At 38.4% G+C, this 19,006-nt stretch overlaps 1 protein-coding gene and 1 long non-coding RNA gene across 6 annotated transcripts in view; one reads left to right on the forward strand and one right to left on the reverse strand.

The window, feature by feature from the left end:
* Window positions 1–14,149, reverse strand: part of LOC126379472 (uncharacterized) — a 116,841-nt gene extending 102,692 nt beyond the window's left edge. For 4 of the 5 annotated variants that reach the window (XR_007568343.1, XR_007568345.1, XR_007568346.1 and 1 more), the window contains exons 1-6: window positions 13,806–14,149; window positions 11,941–12,069; window positions 10,429–10,542; window positions 9,970–10,034; window positions 8,485–9,418; window positions 6,054–7,147 (exon numbers count right to left, since the gene is read on the reverse strand). Coding sequence is in view for 1 of the 5 variants with exons in the window: in XM_050028232.1 (XP_049884189.1) it covers window positions 7,019–7,147; window positions 8,485–9,418; window positions 9,970–10,034; window positions 10,429–10,542; window positions 11,941–12,069; window positions 13,806–13,973 (1,539 nt within the window). In the remaining 4 variants the exon portion in view is untranslated. Of the gene's footprint in view, window positions 1–5,364; window positions 7,148–8,484; window positions 9,419–9,969; window positions 10,035–10,428; window positions 10,543–11,940; window positions 12,070–13,805 lie in introns of those variants that run through there. The other variant, XM_050028232.1, reaches the window with a different exon arrangement.
* A 1,228-nt stretch (window positions 14,150–15,377) lies between these two features.
* LOC126379646 (uncharacterized) lies at window positions 15,378–15,949 on the forward strand. Its single transcript, XR_007568359.1, has 3 exons — window positions 15,378–15,512; window positions 15,704–15,799; window positions 15,864–15,949. It is a non-coding gene; the product is annotated as an uncharacterized LOC126379646 (long non-coding RNA).
* Window positions 15,950–19,006: the final 3,057 nt, after the last annotated feature.

Genomic DNA, 19,006 nt, shown 5'->3' on the forward strand with positions numbered 1-19,006 from the left:
GAATTTGTTCCGTTAAAAAAACGGAAATACAAAGTTTTCTAACCGACCTCCAGCCAGCGGGATATTTCCCAAAGTTAAGTCTGATGAAGTATAAATTGGTATTAACTTTTAGATCTGTATTTATTCTGTTCAACAAAACAAAAAAAATACTTCTGACATCCTTACTTCAGCTACAATCAAGCTGCAATGAAACCTCCAGTCAGCGGACTTTTTCTCTCAATGACATTCTTTTGTAACTTTTACACTAAAATAATAAAAAATAACCTATTTACGACTATAATTTCACTTAAATTACCTATTCGTACATCTAGTGCTTAAATGAAGAAATATATAATTTGAAAGATATTATGTGAGTAGAATATAAAAAAATCTATGTATCAGGTACAAATTGAAGCTGTGAGAGAAAAAGTCCGCTGACTGGAGGTTTCATTGCAGCTTGATTGTAGCTGAAGTAAGGACGTCAGAAGTAGTTTTTTTGTTTTGTTGAACAGAATAAATACAGATCTAAAAGTTAATACCAATTTATAATTCATCAGACTTAACTTTGGGAAATATCCCGCTGACTGGAGGTTTCATTGCAGCTTGATTGTAGCTGAAGTAAGGATGTCAGAAGTATTTTTTTTGTTTTGTTGAACAGAATAAATACAGATCTAAAAGTTAATACCAATTTATACTTCATCAGACTTAACTTTGGGAAATATCCCGCTGGCTGGAGGTCGGTTAGAAAACTTTGTATTTCCGTTTTTTTAACGGAACAAATTCTGTTTTCAGCATAATTCAGTAGAACAAATTCAGATCTAATTCTCTGCATCACTCTTATGTCTCCCAGACAGGGGATCCCGCTGAGTGTAGACACATTGCTCAAAAGTGACAGCTAAAATTTCAAGGTTAGCCGCGCTGACGTCATCCCCCCTGTATTGCCATTTCGTAATTTATAAATTACCCACAATCAATGTAATATAAATGTAATTTACTTTGCAAAAAAAATTGAACTTTTAGTAAAAGACTTACTTACAGTTTTAATTATTTTTATATAAGTGACAAGTAATTGTAATTAAATACATTAGTCAGTAATTCACTTAATTTTAAAATAATAAAATTTACGTCCTTGGAATGTTGGAGATACCAATTGAATGGTAACACTTACGTCATCAAAGGGCTAGCAATGGCGGCTTGTCATAGGATTGAGCATACCTGGTTGTGTGATACCATGGATTTGAAAGTCCCATCTCTTAAACGTAGTGAATATATTCTTTGATTTTTAGGGCTGTCAAACTAGAGTAGTTACGAAAGTATCAAAAAAAACTTATTGTTTAATTTAATGCTCACAAGTTTGCCTTATGTTTTGTCTTCCTTGTTAGTCCCTCACATTACTTCAACCTTTGTTAAGTTACCCGGCATCCAAGTGGAGCGCCCCTTAGTGCGTACCGGGTCGTTTCTTAGTGACCCACATATGGGCCACGGACGTATGGAGCTAGTCCGTCATGACCCATATATGGGTCACTGGACTGTCAACGTGTTGATTCCTGTAACGAATGCTGACCACTTGATATCACGCTGATAATAATAGTTACTTGCACATAAATAAATTGTGATCAATAAATACTTGAATAATTTAAATGTTTCATTTTGAAGATAAGCCCCCGGGGGTGGCGGGGGGGGGGGGGGGGGGATAAAGGCCACGTTTCGTTGTTGCAATTTGACATAGGACCTCCGCCGGCTTGAGCCGGTCCGAGCCTTCGGACCCGTGCCCGCCGGCCCATACCTCGACCAAGACTTGTGCCGCCTGGCTGGAGTCGCTCACCGGGCCTCCCTCAACAGGGTCCTACCTGGTGGGCTGACTCGCCGGCGGCACCACCGGACATGACCAGGGCTCACGGAGGGGCGAACCTCGCCCACCCGTGAGCGTGAGAGGCTGCGCCCGCGACGAGAAGACAACCAGACGAGGCAATTGACATTTGCGCATATAATAGTAAGTGCGCAATGTCATCAAATCTCTAATAGCAATATTGCTTTCTTAGATGAATCGCTTCGATGTGGCGAGGAGTGGAATTCTCTGCCGTCTTCTGTATTTCCGAAAGCATATATGCATTCCTTTTCGGCGGATAAGAAAATGACAGATATAACTTAAAATAAAATTACACGATATTTACAGGAATTAGCACCACTGTCCTTACTATTTAAGAGTTTCTACAACGGGAACATTCCTACTTAACCCTTTCACGGGCAGAGACGATGGGTCATTGATGGTTCATAATAGATAGTATGACACTTTAGAATCGGAACGTCATTAGACGTTCTGTCCTCGAAAGTGTTAAGGAACATCTCCTGAAACAGCACATCACTAGTCAGGATAGTACGTGGAATTATGTGGTCCCTGCCTACACTGACAGGAAATAGGCAAAATACAAAATCGAGTCAATAATACAAAATTTATTCTCCGTTTTCCTGTTAACTATAACGATTCAGAATAAACGAATATTGTAATTGGATTAATAACTAAATTCTCACTTTTTTAATTACCATAACATAGAGATGGCGCCACATTCAATAATGCAGTCTCGAAATCACTTTATGACACTAAAAGGAGTCTGCCCACTACACCGTATCATACCATGACTGTGCTATGAACGTATCAAGCACGGAAGGTAATACGATTCGGCTTGCTTTGCCCACTGAAACGAGTCGACGGCGTTTAATGCCCGTATGATGCCGGTATGGTGTCCGTATGCAACCCGTATGTTGGCCACCCGTAATTTGTATGACTATTCATAGAAAGCCGTTTCATTATCGCATGTGTATCGTGCCTGGACGTCTGGGGAGTGGTTTCAAGTTTTAAAAAAATAATAATAATAAGTTTTAAAATAAGAATCCCAACAGTAAGTGAAGAGTTAAAAAATGTAAGCTGCTCTTACAAAAACAGAATAACAGCCCATCCTAATATACTGGCCAGGCCGCTCATGGATGAGCCCACACGACTAAGACTAAGAAGGAGGCTGCCGCAGGATCTAGCCAACTAAGGCCCAAAATAGGAAGCGACACTGGTCGCTTACCTAAAATGATACCTATACACCACAAGAAGTGCTTATTATCCAAGGGTGATAGATTGCGCGATTGCTTCTATGCTGTTCTGGGAGCATATAAAAAATATAGAACACGTTCAGCTGCTTCTCTTCCCGGGCATGTCGTAAAAACCGACAGAGGGATTGTGTCCTCTAACATGATGGACTAATGTTATGGGCGATAGGCTGATCCCTTATCACCATAAGGTTCATCATATCCATCTTTGGACTTCGTATCAACAGTGGCTGCAAGTTGTCTTTGATTACTTGTGCTCTGCCCACCCCATTAGGGATTACGGGCGTGAGTTTATGTATGTATGTATGATAGATTGCGCGCAAAAAAGGGGTTAAAAAAAAAAAAATAGGTATGTCTATTAAAAGATTAACTAGCAACGGCACGTGCCATGCGCGGAGCATCGGCACCGGCAAAATATTCTCGCCGACAATAATCAACGCTCCGTGCATGGCACGCGACGGCACGAGTCGGTGACGGAACGGTCTAGTGGACATAGTATCATGCTTTTCTATACAAAGAATATTTTTTTGCCTGACACATTCCTATTACGGTCATGGTATGATACGGTGTAGTGGGCAGACTCCTTTATGCTCTCCACCGGCATATAGGATAAGGAATAATACTACGTATAGAAAGGCAACTCTCCGCTGCCCACTAGCGTCTGAACTAGGTTTACCTTACATTTTTTTTGAGTTTTAACTCTTCATAGTTGCATCATTTACAATTGGATAGTTTCCAAGTCAAAGATATATTATGAAAGTCTGATTACTAAATAGCACGTTGAGGAGCTCGGTGGCGCAGCGGTCAACGCGCTCGGTCTGCGACTGTTGAAGTTAAGCATGAACTGTTTAATTTACATACAATTAATATTATTTAACTGTGGAGATTTTTTGTTAGCACATAGTTAAGCAATCAGTTTTATACACTAATGTTATTTGTCTGTAAATCTTCCTAAAAAAAAAAGCAATTTTCGCAAAGACCGGTCATAGGATGGGTGACCACAAAAAAAAGTTTTCATCTCGAGCTCCTCCGTGCTTCGGAAGGCACGTTAAGCCGTTGGTGCCGGCTGCATTAGCAGTCGTTAATAACCATCAATCCGCACTGGGCCAGCGTGGTGGTTTAAGGCCCGATCTCCCTATCCATCCATAGGGAAGGCCCGTGCCCCAGCAGTGGGGACGTTAATGGGTTGATGATGATGATTATTAATAAAGACAAAAAACGATATATTTATTTGCCTATTTAACTTATTTATGAATTTTAATCAAGAAAAACGTAATAATTAGTCCGACATTTTATCACGTTTCCCTGTGACGTCACAGTGTGCTTTTTCACACAAATTCCATAGTAATTTCGTGTTTTGACGTTTAGTAAAAAGTAACATTTGACTGCTTGGAAACTACCCTACTGTTCACAATTTTACAGTAGCTTAAAGAGAAAGAAATATGTCTTATGACACTATAACATAGACACTAATATTGTACACAAGTAATATAAAGAATTAAAGAGGTTTTTCTTATATCTAAATAATATATTTCAATCACTCTTCAATCAGTTGATTCCTGCAGACACCTCCTAAATTTATTTTCAGTTATACCTGTCCTTTTCTTATCCGCTGAAAAGGAAAGGGACAGACGATCGACAGGCTAAAATTTGTAGAACAAAAATAAAAACTTTATTTGTAATGTGAAACAACTTTATCCAAATTTTAAGGCGCATTTAACCCTTTCAGCGCCAAGAGTTTTGATCAAAAACGTTCACCACACCGACATTAAACATGGTTGATTTACTAGTGTTGGCAATATTGAATATCGATGTTTTAATTTGAAGTAAATAAATCATTTCAGATATATATCTATAGTTATTTTTAAGTTTTTAGGGGGTTTATTTTATTTTTATACAGGGTGTTAGTGACATCGTAACGAAAACTTTGAGGGATGATTCAGGCCATGATTCTGAGTTGATATCAAGTAGATTTTTCCGTCGCAAAAGTATGGAACGGAAAATAATTTAAAAAAACATAAAAAAAATCATAAATTTTCCAACAGGAAATTCCACTTAATATCAACTCAGAATCATGGTCTGAATCATCCCCCTCAGTATTCGTTACGGTGTCACTAACACCCATACCTACTTGTATGGCTACCTGTAGTACTGGTAAGGGGTGTAAGTGACATCGTAACGAATACTGAGGGGGCTGATTTAGCTCAGTATTCTGAGTTAATATCAAGTGGAATTTTCGATCGCAAAAGTATAGAATTCAAAATAATTAAAAAAATAAATAAAAAAAAACATGAATTTTGCGACGGAAAATTCCACTTGATATTAACTCAGAAACATGGTCTGAATCATCCCTCTCAGTATTCGTTACGATGTCACTAACACCCAGTATACTCCTTGAAACATTTTAAAATGTATTAAATTTCAGTGGCCTATAAATACAGTGAACAATCACACAAGTAATTATGATATTAGTTGCATCACTACGTGTCTAATATATCAGACTTTGGCGGTGAAAGGGTTAATATTAATGATTTTTTGGCGCGATTTCAATCCTCTTCTCACCTCACCTCGTCGGTGTAAAAGCTACTTTAGGTGGTTACAAAAAAAAACATTTTTCGTAACTGGTTATAAAGTATAATTAATTACGAAAATGGAAAAAGAGTCTTCTCTGTTAACTGGTTATCAAACATAACATAAACAGCCTATATACGTCCCACTGCTGGGCACAGGCCTCAGGCCCTCTATCAACCGGAGGGGGTATGGAGCATACTCCACCACGCTGCTCCAATGCGGGTTGGTGGAGGTGTTTTTACGGCTAATAGCCGGGACCAACGGCTTAACGTGCCCTCCGAAGCACGGAATCATCTTACTTTTTCGGACAATCAGGTGATTCAAGCCTGAAAAGTCCTTACCAACCAAAGGACAGTCTCACAAAGTGATTTCGACAATGTCCCCATCGGGAATCGAACCCGGACCTCCAGAAACAAACAGCGAAGAAAATTATTTTTTATAACTAGTTATGAAACTTTGGTTACGAAAGGGACGTATGGTATTTAATCACAAAGAGCCACGCTCTTGTCGGTGTAGCATTCTCCATTCTTGTCTATCAAAGGCCAATTCTTTCACTTCCTTATAAGACACGACGTTCGCCTTCTGTTTAATCTGCTCCATGTAAGCTCTTTTTGGTCTTCCAATTCCTCTCTTTGCTTGTAGCTTTCCTTCTATGATCTTTATTTAAGTTAATAACACACGTAAAACGGTTTGCATACCAGCGACATGGCTATTTAATTCGCCCGGATTATCCATTCATTTTAAAATTAAGAGTTGTCAATCATCTGTCCCTTTCCTTTTCGGCGGATAAGAAAATGACAGGTATAACGAAATTAGGAGATGTCCGCTGGAATCATGTACGGTCACGAGCATTAATATGTACTTTATGACAAATTGAACTGTAAGTCTCACTAAATGTGAAATATCTTAGTGCGACAGAGTCCTAAAGTGGGTACATTATATTGCTCATGACTGTACAGTCGTGTTCATAATGATACGATACATGGTCACTAGATGGCGCTGATTTACATATGTAAGCTTATACGGTTAGCGACATCTAGTGACTGCATGGCGAAATAAGAGTAATAATATATAAAATTAAAAAAGGGCGCCAACCACGCCCTTGTCTGTGTACGGTCACGAGCATTAATATGTATACACTTTGGTACCACGTCACATTAACTTTTTTGACAAACTGAACTGTAAGTCTCACTAAATGTCAAATGTGTTAGTGCGACAGAGTCCTAAAGTGGGTATATCATATTGCTCATGACTGTACCTCATGGCCAAAATTTGGTTTGGTTTTTACCAAATTCGGTTTGATAAAGGTCTATACATACAGCCGGTTATGAACGTACCCAGCTCCAGTTTGTATAGACCTTAATTGTTATTAACAAAGGTCTATTATATTGGGGTCCGCTTGGTGACTGCTAGTTGTCTGTTCCACTTGGCCGGCCATGTGTTGGGTCTGTATTCCAATGTCTTTGTTTGTAGGGCCTATGAACACTTTTTTAGGACCCTGAAAATATACAAGAAGCATTACATAATAGGCTAATTTCCAACTAGTCAAATCAGTTACTTTTTACTAAACGTCAAAACATGAAATTACTATGGAATTTGTATGAAAAAGCACACTGTGACGTCATAGAAAAACGTGACAAATTGTCGCGCTTATTACTACATACCATACATACACATAAACATAAATAGCCTATATACGTCCCACTGCTGGGCACACACCTCCTCTCAATCAACCGGAGAGGGTATGCAGCATACTCCACCACGCTGCTCCACTGCGGGTTGGTGGAGGTGTTTTTACCAACGGGACCAACGGCTTAACGTGCCCTCCGAAGCACGGAATCAACTTTTTCGGACAATCAGGTGATTCAAGCCTGAAAAGTCCTTACCAAACAAAGGACAGTCTCACAAAGTGATTTCGACAATGTCCCCATCGGGAATCGAACCCGGACCTCCAGATCGTGAGCCTAACGCTCTTACCACTAGACCACGGAGACTGTTACTACATACCACAAAACATAAATAGCCTATATGCGTCCCACTGCTGGGCACAGGCCTCCTCTCAATCAACCGGACTTAGTATTACATTTTTCATTATTAAAATACATAAATAAGTTAAACAGAAAAAATAAATAGGTTTTTTGTCGCCTTCAGATCTGTCTTCTGACCTTCAGATACATAGATAGAAAGTTCGCATGGACGCATCCAGAGGAGGGGGTCATGACTCCCCTCCCTGGGCGACAGGTTGGGTCATGGGTGACCACTGCAATTTTATCTAATTCTCTAGGGAGATAGGTTTACCCCTAGGTAACCCCCCCCCACATAAAATCTGGAACCGCTCCTGGTTAACACTAGTGATGTTCCGAATATCCGTATCCGCGGATATCCGAGATAAAAGAAAAATCCGTACCCGTATCCGTGTCCGTTACTTTTCACGCGGATCTTTTACGGATCTTTTTCAGGTGATTAAGTAGAATTATTAAATAAAAAACTATAAAATTCCATTCAGATTGTTTTACCATAACCAAAACAAAAGTACTACCCGCACAATGCAAGTTAAAACGTGTCCTGCCTGACGTTGCGGCGAGCGAAGACGTCTACTATCGTTTCAAGGTCGCGGGCGCGAATAAGAAATCGAATAAGAAAATTAAGATCCGTATCCGTATCCGCGGATCTTTACACTAAATATCCGTATGCAGATCCGTATCCGCGGATATACATTTTTAACGATCCGGCACATCACTAGTTAACACGTTCGTCCCAGTTTGACGAGACCCCGGTTCAAGTCCGCAATGTTTTCGATTTAAATTTCTTTTTCTGAATGAAAGAAAAACTCACCGCATAAGATATTAAATCCATAGGTATTTTGTCCTCCCAATCGACCTTCCCGGTCTTCTGCGGCGGCGCGGCCACTTCAGACCTTACGCTAGTTATCAGGGGCCCTACAGGCAGTTGGGGATCGTACACTTTTGTCAGCCTCGCCAACGGGGGCGGTCTAATCTCCGCGTTCATGTCAAACACAACTGCCTTAGCGGCCAACTTCGGCAACTGATAGTATTCTTCATTCAAAATACTTTTGTTCGTTGAAGTTTTTTGTCTTTTCATTGTCTCCATTACAATTTCCTTCGATCTCTTGTTACTGTTGTTTTTACTCGTGAAAGACTCCAATTTTTCTTGTAATAATCTGTCTATAACGTTGTCGAAATCCTCCGTGTCTCCGCTACTTTTTGAAGCGAGGAGGTCTTGCAATAACCTATTGACTCTTAACGGCGCCTCCTTAACGCCATTTTGAATTTTATCGTTTTCAACACTGTTAACAGTGTCTTTGGCTGTGTTAAGTCGCTTTTCGCTCAAGACAGTTTTATTCTCAAGCATCACACAGCTTTCTGTAGTATATTTTGGTCTGGTATCATGGACCAGCTGTCCGTTGACCAGCAAAGCAGAAAGTGTACTTACGGAAGTGTTTCCTTCGTCATCTATAGACAAAGGATGCAAGATATAAGCGTCTTGGTTTTCAGGGTTTCTGCAAATTATCTGGTCATGGTTCGGGACTATGGCAGCGTATTTTGAGCTTTTGTTTGCTAACAATTCGTCCAGTGACACTATTTTGGGTAGGATTTTGCGTGGCGTGGCTGAGGTACTGTTGCGTACGAATCGCTTGAGAAGAACTATTTCAGCTAAGGGCTGCTCTGCTTCCAGTTTTGGTGATTCAGGCTCATCTTCGTCGTCGTCTAAAACTACGGTTTCCACATCTTTGTTTTGTGGCACAATTCTGTAAAAACAAGTAGGGCTTGAACCACCTATGCTTCTATCTTTTTCTGATACACAGAAACGTCATTTGTTAGAGCTAGAAAGAGCTGCCATAGGCTTACGCATGCTGTCGTGGTCACTGCCTCGTTCTATCGAATAACGGTTTGAGTCTTCTTCTATCGTGTGGGTTGTGAGGTGGATTACCAACCCCATCAACCCTGGTGTCAGGGTTACTATTGAACCGCCAAAGGCCCCTGACACGGGTCATCTAACGACTACCGACTTGCATCAGTAAGTAGTAACCGGCACCAACGGCTTAACGTGCCTTCCGAAGCTCGGATCATCTTACTATCGGACAATCAGGTGATCAGACTGTAATGTCCTAACCAAACTAGGGATCACAAAGTGATTTTCGTGATACGTCCCCACCGGGATTTGAACCCGGGACCTCCGGAGCCTAACGCTTAATGGCTAAAAGTACCGATTTTGAGGTGAGTTTGAGGTCTTTCTTAAGGTCGCTTGTAGGTGAACATGATAGCTATGATCGTATGTATAAATGTACAATAAACTCACAAAGAGCCTTCTTTCGCAACTTCAGACGCTGAAGGAAGGATGCTCCGCTTAGACGTCCACTGGCCCTGTGAGAAAACATAATATATTATAGACAACAGAGACGTTTACATAGGTTGTTAGTGACATCGTAACGAAAACTTTGACGGATGATTCAGACTATGATTCTGTAAATCACGATTCAAGTATGAAACGGAAAATAATTTAATAAACCACAGAAGTTTTCATGAATTTTCTGACAGGAAATTCCACTTGATATCAACTCAGAATCATCCGTTGAACTTTAAGTTTAAGCCTTTGGTCCCGGCTGCATTAGCAGTCGTTAATAACCACCAATCCGCACGGGGCCCGCGTGGTGGTTTAAGGCCCGATCTCCCTATTCATCCATAGGGAAGGCCCGTGCCCCAGCAGTGGGGACGTTAATGGGCTGGTGGTGATGATATAATACAACTGGCCACTTACCGCGTTGCTGTCGACAATTAGCACCTCTGTTTGACGCAGGGTGCTCTTTGTTTGGTATTCATGTAGCTTCTTGTTACACATACTAATTACAACGTCTTTAGGTTTTGCCAGCGTCTAAAAAAAAGCAGATTAATACAATGCACAAGTGGGTAGTTCTTCGAACACCGAAAGTGGTACAACAAAACCAGGTATGCCCAAGTGACAGCTAACATTTCAAGGTTAGCCCAGCTGACGTCATCCCACCCAAAGTTGCCATTTTGTAATTAATAAATTACCCACGACTAATGTTTTTAATTTACTTTACAAGTCAATTTTGAACTTCTAGTAAAAGATTTACTTACAGTTTTAATGATTTTTATTTTTCATTTTCATTTCATATAAAAAAAAGAAGATATATTGATACGGCTATGCTCGGTATTTCCCTGCTCGATCGAATCAGAAATGAGGAGATCCGCAGGAGAACTAAAGTCACCGACATAGCTCGTAGAATTGCAAAGCTGAAGTGGCAGTGGGCAGGACACATAGCGAGGAGAACCGATGGCCGATGGGGCGGAAAGGTTCTGGAATGGCGACCACGTGTCGGACGACGCTCAGTGGGTAGGCCCGCTACAAGGTGGACCGACGATCTGGTGAAGGTCGCGGGAAGCCGCTGGATGCGGGCAGCGCAGGACCGATCGTCGTGGAGATCCTTGGGGGAGGCCTATGCCCAGCAGTGGGCGTCATACGGCTGATGATGATGATATTGATACGGCGGGTTGCCGTCGGGTATATTTGATATGTTTTATAAAGTTCAAGAAACTGCTCGCAATCATTGGAGACACTTTATTTTCAAGTCACAATCAGTTTGACACACACTTAGTTCTAAATGAAATAAGAATTCACGAAAATCAAAAAATAAACAAAATTTATTATTGAGTGTAATCGTGAAATCGAAATTGGTAAGACGCCATAATGTTTCCTCATTCCTCAACCTAGCGTCCCTCTGTGGGGGCGCAGGCGGCGCGGGCCGAGCCGCGTTGTTCCCCGATTGGCCAATAGATGGCGGTGGTGGTATTATTCGAGATACATCCCGCGTTACATTATTATTATTATTAATAGCCCTCAATGTCCCACTCCAGGGCAAAGGCCTCTCTTCCCTTCTTCCACTCCTCCCTGTCCCCAGCTTGTTCGTACCACCGTTTTTTTTTATTATGCATTTTTTTTTTTACATTATAATAACTTTCACCAGCACGCAAACCATTAAGATTTATCTGTGCTAGGCAGTCGTGTACTAAACTAAGCACTTAAATAACATAGGCATAATAATATGAAAATATAAAAAATAAATTAATAATAACAAAATTTTGTTTTTGGAATAAATTACAACCTAGTTGATTGGACAAGTAGTGCGACTTAACTTTATTTTTAACATTTTTAGAATCCTCAAACAAGATTTGAAGATCCCTTGCCAGTTTCGAGAAGCGATCTAACTCGTCTAATCTTTTTCGTTACATATGTTAATAATAATCTCACCATATTGTGACTAGCATGCCGGTTAAGCATCAACCGAGCAGACACAGCGGTCTGGACTGCCGCGTAGAATTTGACTGCGGCTCCCGCCCGGGCCTCGCACATGTAGCACGCTAGCATGGTCTTCTCTATCTAAAATTAAACCATAAGATTGAACACCCTGAGTGAACATGCTAGCTTCATAGGTGCTTTCGCGTATCTATCCCTCATGCGAAGAATTAGTCAAGCAGATAATTGGCCCCGATTCCTGCAGACATCTCCTAATTTTACTTTAAGTTATACCTGTCATTTTCTTATCCGCCGAAAATGGAAGGGACAGATGATTGACAGGTCTTAATTTTAGGAAGAATGAGTAAATTAATGAATAACCCGGGCGAATTAAAAAGGTATCTCGCTGGTATGCAAACCTTTTGACGTGTGCTGTCAACATAACACTGTCAGGTTATTAGCCAATGTAAATTTTTTAGATGGTTGTTTTAGATTTGTGCTTAAAATTGACGTGTGTTACATAAATTTTATGCTTGTCGATTACTCGTCCCTTTCCTTTTCGGTGGATAAGAAAATGACAGATATAACTTAAAATAAAATTAGATGGTGTTTACAGGAATTAGCACCAATATAAACTAAAGTACATAATAGTTTGGTTAGGACATTGCAGGCTGATCACCAGATTGTCTGAAAGTAAGATGATCCATGCTTCAGAAGGCATGTTAAGCTGTTGGTCCCGATTTCTACTTACTGATGTAAGTATGTAATGGTTACATGAGCTACGTCAGGCACCTTTGGTGGCTTAATAATCAGGATTGATGAGGCTGGTAATCCACTTCACAGCCCACACAATACGAACGAAGATTACCATTTAAGTATACAAGAATATCATGTTTTGACACAATTTGGCATGCAAAAACCGAATTTCAAAAACATAACATACATAAACAGCCTATATACGTCCCACAGCTGGACATAGGCCTCCCCTCAATCAACTGGAGTGAGCATGGAGCATGCTCCACCACACTGTTTTAACGGTTAATAACCAGAACCAACAGCTTAAGTATCAAAAAAGCAATTTAATAAAATTAAGTTTAAATGTGATTGGTTACCTGGACTGTTTATTAATTCGAATTAAAAATTATAATAATTAATAATAGTAAAACTTTATTGCATTCACATTTATAGGAAACTCTTTTATTGTTTCCATTTCTTTCTTATTCTCATATAATTCATGTACACAACATGGAACATATTCAGTGTGTATGTGTGTGTTTGTTTTCTACACTTATCTCATTTAGATTCATTCATATATATAAAATGAATGAATGAAAATTTTATGAAGGCAGTAAAGGCCACAGAACAGAAAAGAAACTACTTTCCACTTTTTTTTTCTTTCTACTTTTTATTATAAAAACAAAACCCAAGTGCAGTGACAGCTTATTCTAGTGTACTTAATAAATAATAATATCTGTGGTAAAGGCGTAGTGGAATGTTGTATCTAAATTAAAGTTAATTTTTTTTAAGACTCATGCCTAAATCTTTGACAGCAGTAATTCTTTGTTAAGATTTAAGTAAATAAATAGTAACAAAGAGTTTATATACCCACTAACTTATAACCACTGATGTGTCTTATTGCTTTTTTGTATTATTTCTGATAATAAACACGCGATTTTTGATCTTTATTTTTTATAATACAGTCTCTTTAATGAACCTATTTTATACTCAACAAATTTGAAAGTGAAGCTTGTAATAGTCATAAAAAATAATGATTCAGCCTTTCAGTCTACCCTACAAGCTGTTAGCTTTGATAATGTCATCATAAGTAGGAGCTTACAAGTAAAATGGGAAGTTTTATGAAACACTGAAATAGTACTCACAAGCGTTGGTTGTATAGAGAATATGTTTATGTTAAAGTTTTTGGCGAACTGCTGTAGATATTTAGGTACAACAAGGCGGGTTTCGTTTGAAGTTTTGAAACAAATGAGGCAGTACGGCTGCCCTTTCTGGAGACCAGACAAGACCTTTTCGAGTATTTCGCCTTCCATGTTCCGACCTCAATTTAACTACTACATCTGATGTAAAACTCGACTTTTAAATCTCAAAAATACAAGCCAAGATGTAGGCTTGATATTTCAGCGCGTAACATAAAAGTTTTCTAGAATTATGGCCTCAAACCCCGAAAACTAATAAACACAACCAGAAACAGGCGAAGTCGCTTCAAATGTCAAAACCGACGTTTTATTTTTTTTAAAGCCTTGAAGGTTTTGCGTTTAGTTATTGGTAAGTACATAGACTGTCTTAAAGGTTTTTTAATTTTTGGCCTGGTTACAAAGATCTTTAGGCCATTGTTTTAAAGGCAGCAAGGTCTCATTGCCCTGTCCATCAGTCTATCGGGTCGGGTCCGCCGACCAGATCGGGTAGTCTAATGGAATAGCAAATAGGTGGGGTAATCACGATTCCGAGCTAGTGTAATAGCGCCGATTTTTTTAATATCGATGTGACCTTGACGCATCTAGCCCGGTGGACAGGGTAATGTGATAACCGCTTTAGATGGGCGCAGCAGAAGGAAATAATGGAAGGAATTAATAATTATAATTTTTTTTATTCATCAATTTTATTAATAATATAACTATTACTAACAAACTATTACTTTTTATTGTTGATTTTTTTATTAATAATTATTATTTATTTCTTTTTATTTTGGTGCAATAAAGTGTTGTATTGTAATTCATTTCACCGTTAGGCTTCGTAGAAATAGTAAAAATCGATAAGAAAACTTTCGGATTCAAGTAGGAAACCGGTTTATTCATACATACATGTAGTAAGAAAATACTTTTAGGATAGGTTATAAGGATAATAATAAGAAAACCATTTAAGTTCATAATGTATTTATTTTATTAATTAAAACCTTAAAATAGAGACATATTACACTTGTAATATTTGTAGTTTTTTTATTTTAAGCTGGCAACACTATTTATTACAATATTTTGCTATTTTACAATAAAATGTTACCATTTACCTTACGTATTAGGGTCGGGAACGCCTTGGTTCTATATAATATTGGCCAGTGCAATGAGTGTTACCAGTTACGGCTAAAATTAGCTTTTAAATATATTTTGGAACGGTAAAAAATTCTTGGGGGGTTAAAAAGGCCATAATAAAGCAATTCATCTAAAAAGCAATATTGCTATTTGACATTTGATGACATTTCGCACTTTCTAGACCCCTGTTCTATGAATTTGGCATACAATAGTAGAAAGTGATTATAAATACACTTCAACAAACATAGCTTAATTATAATGACAGTAAAAGAGAGATATAGCAATAGAGTGAGAGACATTTCAGGAACATACATTGTTCTACACAAGCGGCACGGGTTCCGGCGATTTATATCGTGGGCTTCGACCAATGGCCGTATGGTCTTTATCTACGTAGATAAAATTCCTTGCGTCTATTGGTCGAAGAAGGATCTCGTCTTTTCAGGACAACTTGTGCCATTTCATCCACTGTGTCAATAGAACAACAGTTTCAATACTCCTAATTCCGAAAAGGACAAAATCCCCATTTGATCCATTTCCGAAAAGGTCAACTTCCCATTTGGTCTATTTCCGAAAAGGACAATTTCCCATTTGGCCTATTTCCGAAAAGGAAACTTCCCATATGGCCTATTTCCGAAAAGGACAACTTCTCATTTGGCCTATTTCCGAAAAGGACAACTTCCCATTGGGCCTATTTCCGAAAAGGACAATTTCCCATTTGGCCTATTTCCGGAAAGGACAACTTCCCATTTGGCCTATTTCCGAAAAGGACAACTTCCCATTTGGCTTATTTACGAAAAGGACAACTTCCCATTTGACCTATTTCCGGAAAGGTCAACTTCCCATTGGGCCTATTTCCGAAAAGGACAACTTCCCATTTGGCCTATTTCCGAAAAGGACAACTTCCCATTTAGCCTATTTCCGAAAAGGACAACTTCCCATTTGGCCTATTTCCGAAAAGGACAACTTAAACCTAAATAAAGATTTTATCTATCTATCATTGATAAGTTATTGGGAGGGCGGAACCCGTGCCTCGAGCGCTAGAATTCTTATGAATATTTGTATAAGATGTGGCAATTTTTAAAGCAGTCTCATCATTGGCCAGCCAGAGATTCTAAATCGATATGATTGGTAGAAATCGATAGTGTTGCCATTTAAATAAACAAGAGTCCCTTTACTTTCCTACTATATTTAACCAAATTGTATTTTGGTTCAGTATTCAAATGAGGGACTTTCCATGCTGCGTTCCCCAAAATATATAGATGGCGCTGTACAGAATGGCCTTCGTTTAACTTTTTAGGGTGAATATCAAAATGTCAAGTTTGGTGGTGAACTTTCATTATGATAATAACCGCGTAAACTCAAAACAATGTATGAACTTTCATAATTATTATTTTTTCGTGAAAAATTAGGTTCCGACATGAGAAAGGATCCTTTTGGATCCTTTTTCATGTTGGAACCCAGGATCCTTTTTCATGTCGGAACCCAATTTTTCACGAAAAAATAGTATGAAAATTAAAACACATAATAACGGGTTCTTCCCGCGTTTAAATCTCATCAGTCATCCCGTGATCATGGCACTTGCAACAGTGTCGAAATATCGGGAGTCTCATATCCCCATTTAAACGCGGTAAGAACCCGTTATTATGTGTTTTAATTATGATAATGGCCCCGATTCCTGCAAACACCGCCTAATTTTATTTTAAGTTATATCCGTCATTTTCATATCCGTGGAAAAGGAAAGGGACGGATGATTCACAGCTCTTAATTTTAGGAAGAATGAGTAAATGAATGTGTCGGGTTATTGACTGATGTAAAATTTTTAGACGGTTGGCTTAGATTTGTGCTTAAAATTGACGTGTGTTCCATAAATTTTATGCTTGTCAATTACCCGTCCCTTTCCTTTTCGGCGGATAAGAAAATGACAGATATAACTTAAAATAAAATTAGATGGTATTTACAGGAATTAGCACCATTAACCGCGTAAACTTAAAACAATGTATAATAGTATGAAAGTTCGGCACCAAACTTGGCACACCTTGATATTCACCCTTTAATTTCATGGATATTATCATTTTTATATATTATATTACCATTATGTTATTGAATGATTATGTACCCGAGCTATGAAAAAATAGGTAATTACCACGTTAAATATGTACAACGCCATCTGTATTGCTTTTGAGGAATGTAGATTGGAAACTTCCTCGTTGTATGGTAAGGATACTTTTGTTGCTTGAATTTATTGTAGAAATAACATTAAAACCGACATGAAACTGTATTAACGCATCTTTTTAATACTTCAACTGTTTATCTTCGCTGGCATGTCGTATAAACCGACAGAGGGACAGTGTCCTGTCTCACATGATGGACAGTAGGGTAGTTTCCAACTAGTCAAATCTGTTACTTTTTACTTAACGTCAACACACGAAATTACTATGGAATTTGTGTGAAAAAGCACACTGTGACGTCATAGAAAAATTGAAAAAAAAATACCGGACTCATTATTGTTTTTCTTGATTCATCATCATCATCATCATCAGCCGTACGACGCCCACTGCTGGGCATAGGCCTCCCCCAAGGATCTCCACGACGATCGGTCCTGCGCTGCCCGCATCCAGCGGCTTCCCGCGACCTTCACCAGATCGTCGGTCCACCTTGTAGCGGGCCTACCCACTGAGCGTCTTTTGTTCTTGATTAAATTTCATAAATAAGTTAAATAGAAAAAAAAATATTTTTTTATGTATTATTATGTAATAAATTACGAAATTGTGATAACTAAATAAAGACAGATCTGGTGGCAAAAAACGATTTATTTTTTCAATTTATTTATGAAAATTAATAACTTTTGAATCCGCGCCAGCCCCAACAGTATCCTGAGCATGATTAGTAGTAGGCTGGTCTGTCCGTACATGACTCATTGCTCCATGAGTCACTTGTACAGGAGCAGTAAATAAATGTCTTATTTTTATTCCAATTTTATTGTGTATGTGTGTATTGTGTATCTATGTAATACTAATATTAGTGAGTAAGAAATCATTGTTACTAACAACCTGGGTCCAAGTTACCCGTAATAAAAAATATTTTATTTTATTTATTTTTATTTATTAATAAGGAAAAGTGTAATGATAAGTGCGAAATTTTGTCACGTTTTTCTATGACGTCACAGGTTGGTTTTTCACACAAATTCCGTAGTAATTTCGTGTTTTGACGTTTAGTAAAAAGTAACTGATTTGACTAGTTGAAAACTAGCCTAATCTCCGTTAATACGGTTATTCGATGACTTCTTTTCTTACATTTTATCTATCTATTTCAGTATACCTTAATTAGTATGACATAGTGGACTAATCAGTAACATCGCTTCACATATAACCCGTGCGAATGAGTATAAAAACTGCCTATATCTCCCGTCAAGTGTCGCTACTGTTGAGTGTTCTTAAATTTTGACAGTTCCCCATACTATTTGAGTAAACAAACATATTGTTTTGGCTATATTTTTACACAACTTTCATCATTTTTATATTTTATTTTAAATTTGGGTTCTAAGCAGCTTAAAGAACAATATGGGACTGAAAATAATAATAAAAAAATAACACTCAAATTTCATGAATTTTTCGACGGAAAATTCCACTTGATATCAACTCAAGAATCTCCCAAAGTTTTTGTTACGATGTCACTAACACCCACAGGTACCCGTACGGCTATCTGTACTTATACAGGGTGTAATACATGGCATAAGAAGACCAGGTATACTCAAGAAACAGCTAACATTTCAAGGTTAGCCCAGCTGACGTCATCCCACCTTGTGTTGCCATTTCGTAAAAAAATAAATTACCCACGACCGTTGTTTTGATATTTACTTTGCAAGGAAATTTTGAACATTTAGTAAAAGAGTTACTTGAGTATTAATGATTTTTTATATATTTAAGAAGTAGTCAAGTAATTCACTTAATTTTCAATAATAAAATTTACGTCCTTGGAATGTTGGAGATACCAATTTTAATGGTAACACAGTGGTAACACTTACGTCTTCAATGGGC

This window comes from Pectinophora gossypiella, chromosome 29 (assembly GCF_024362695.1).
Source record: "Pectinophora gossypiella chromosome 29, ilPecGoss1.1, whole genome shotgun sequence".
NCBI classification, from domain to species: Eukaryota; Metazoa; Arthropoda; class Insecta; order Lepidoptera; family Gelechiidae; genus Pectinophora; species Pectinophora gossypiella.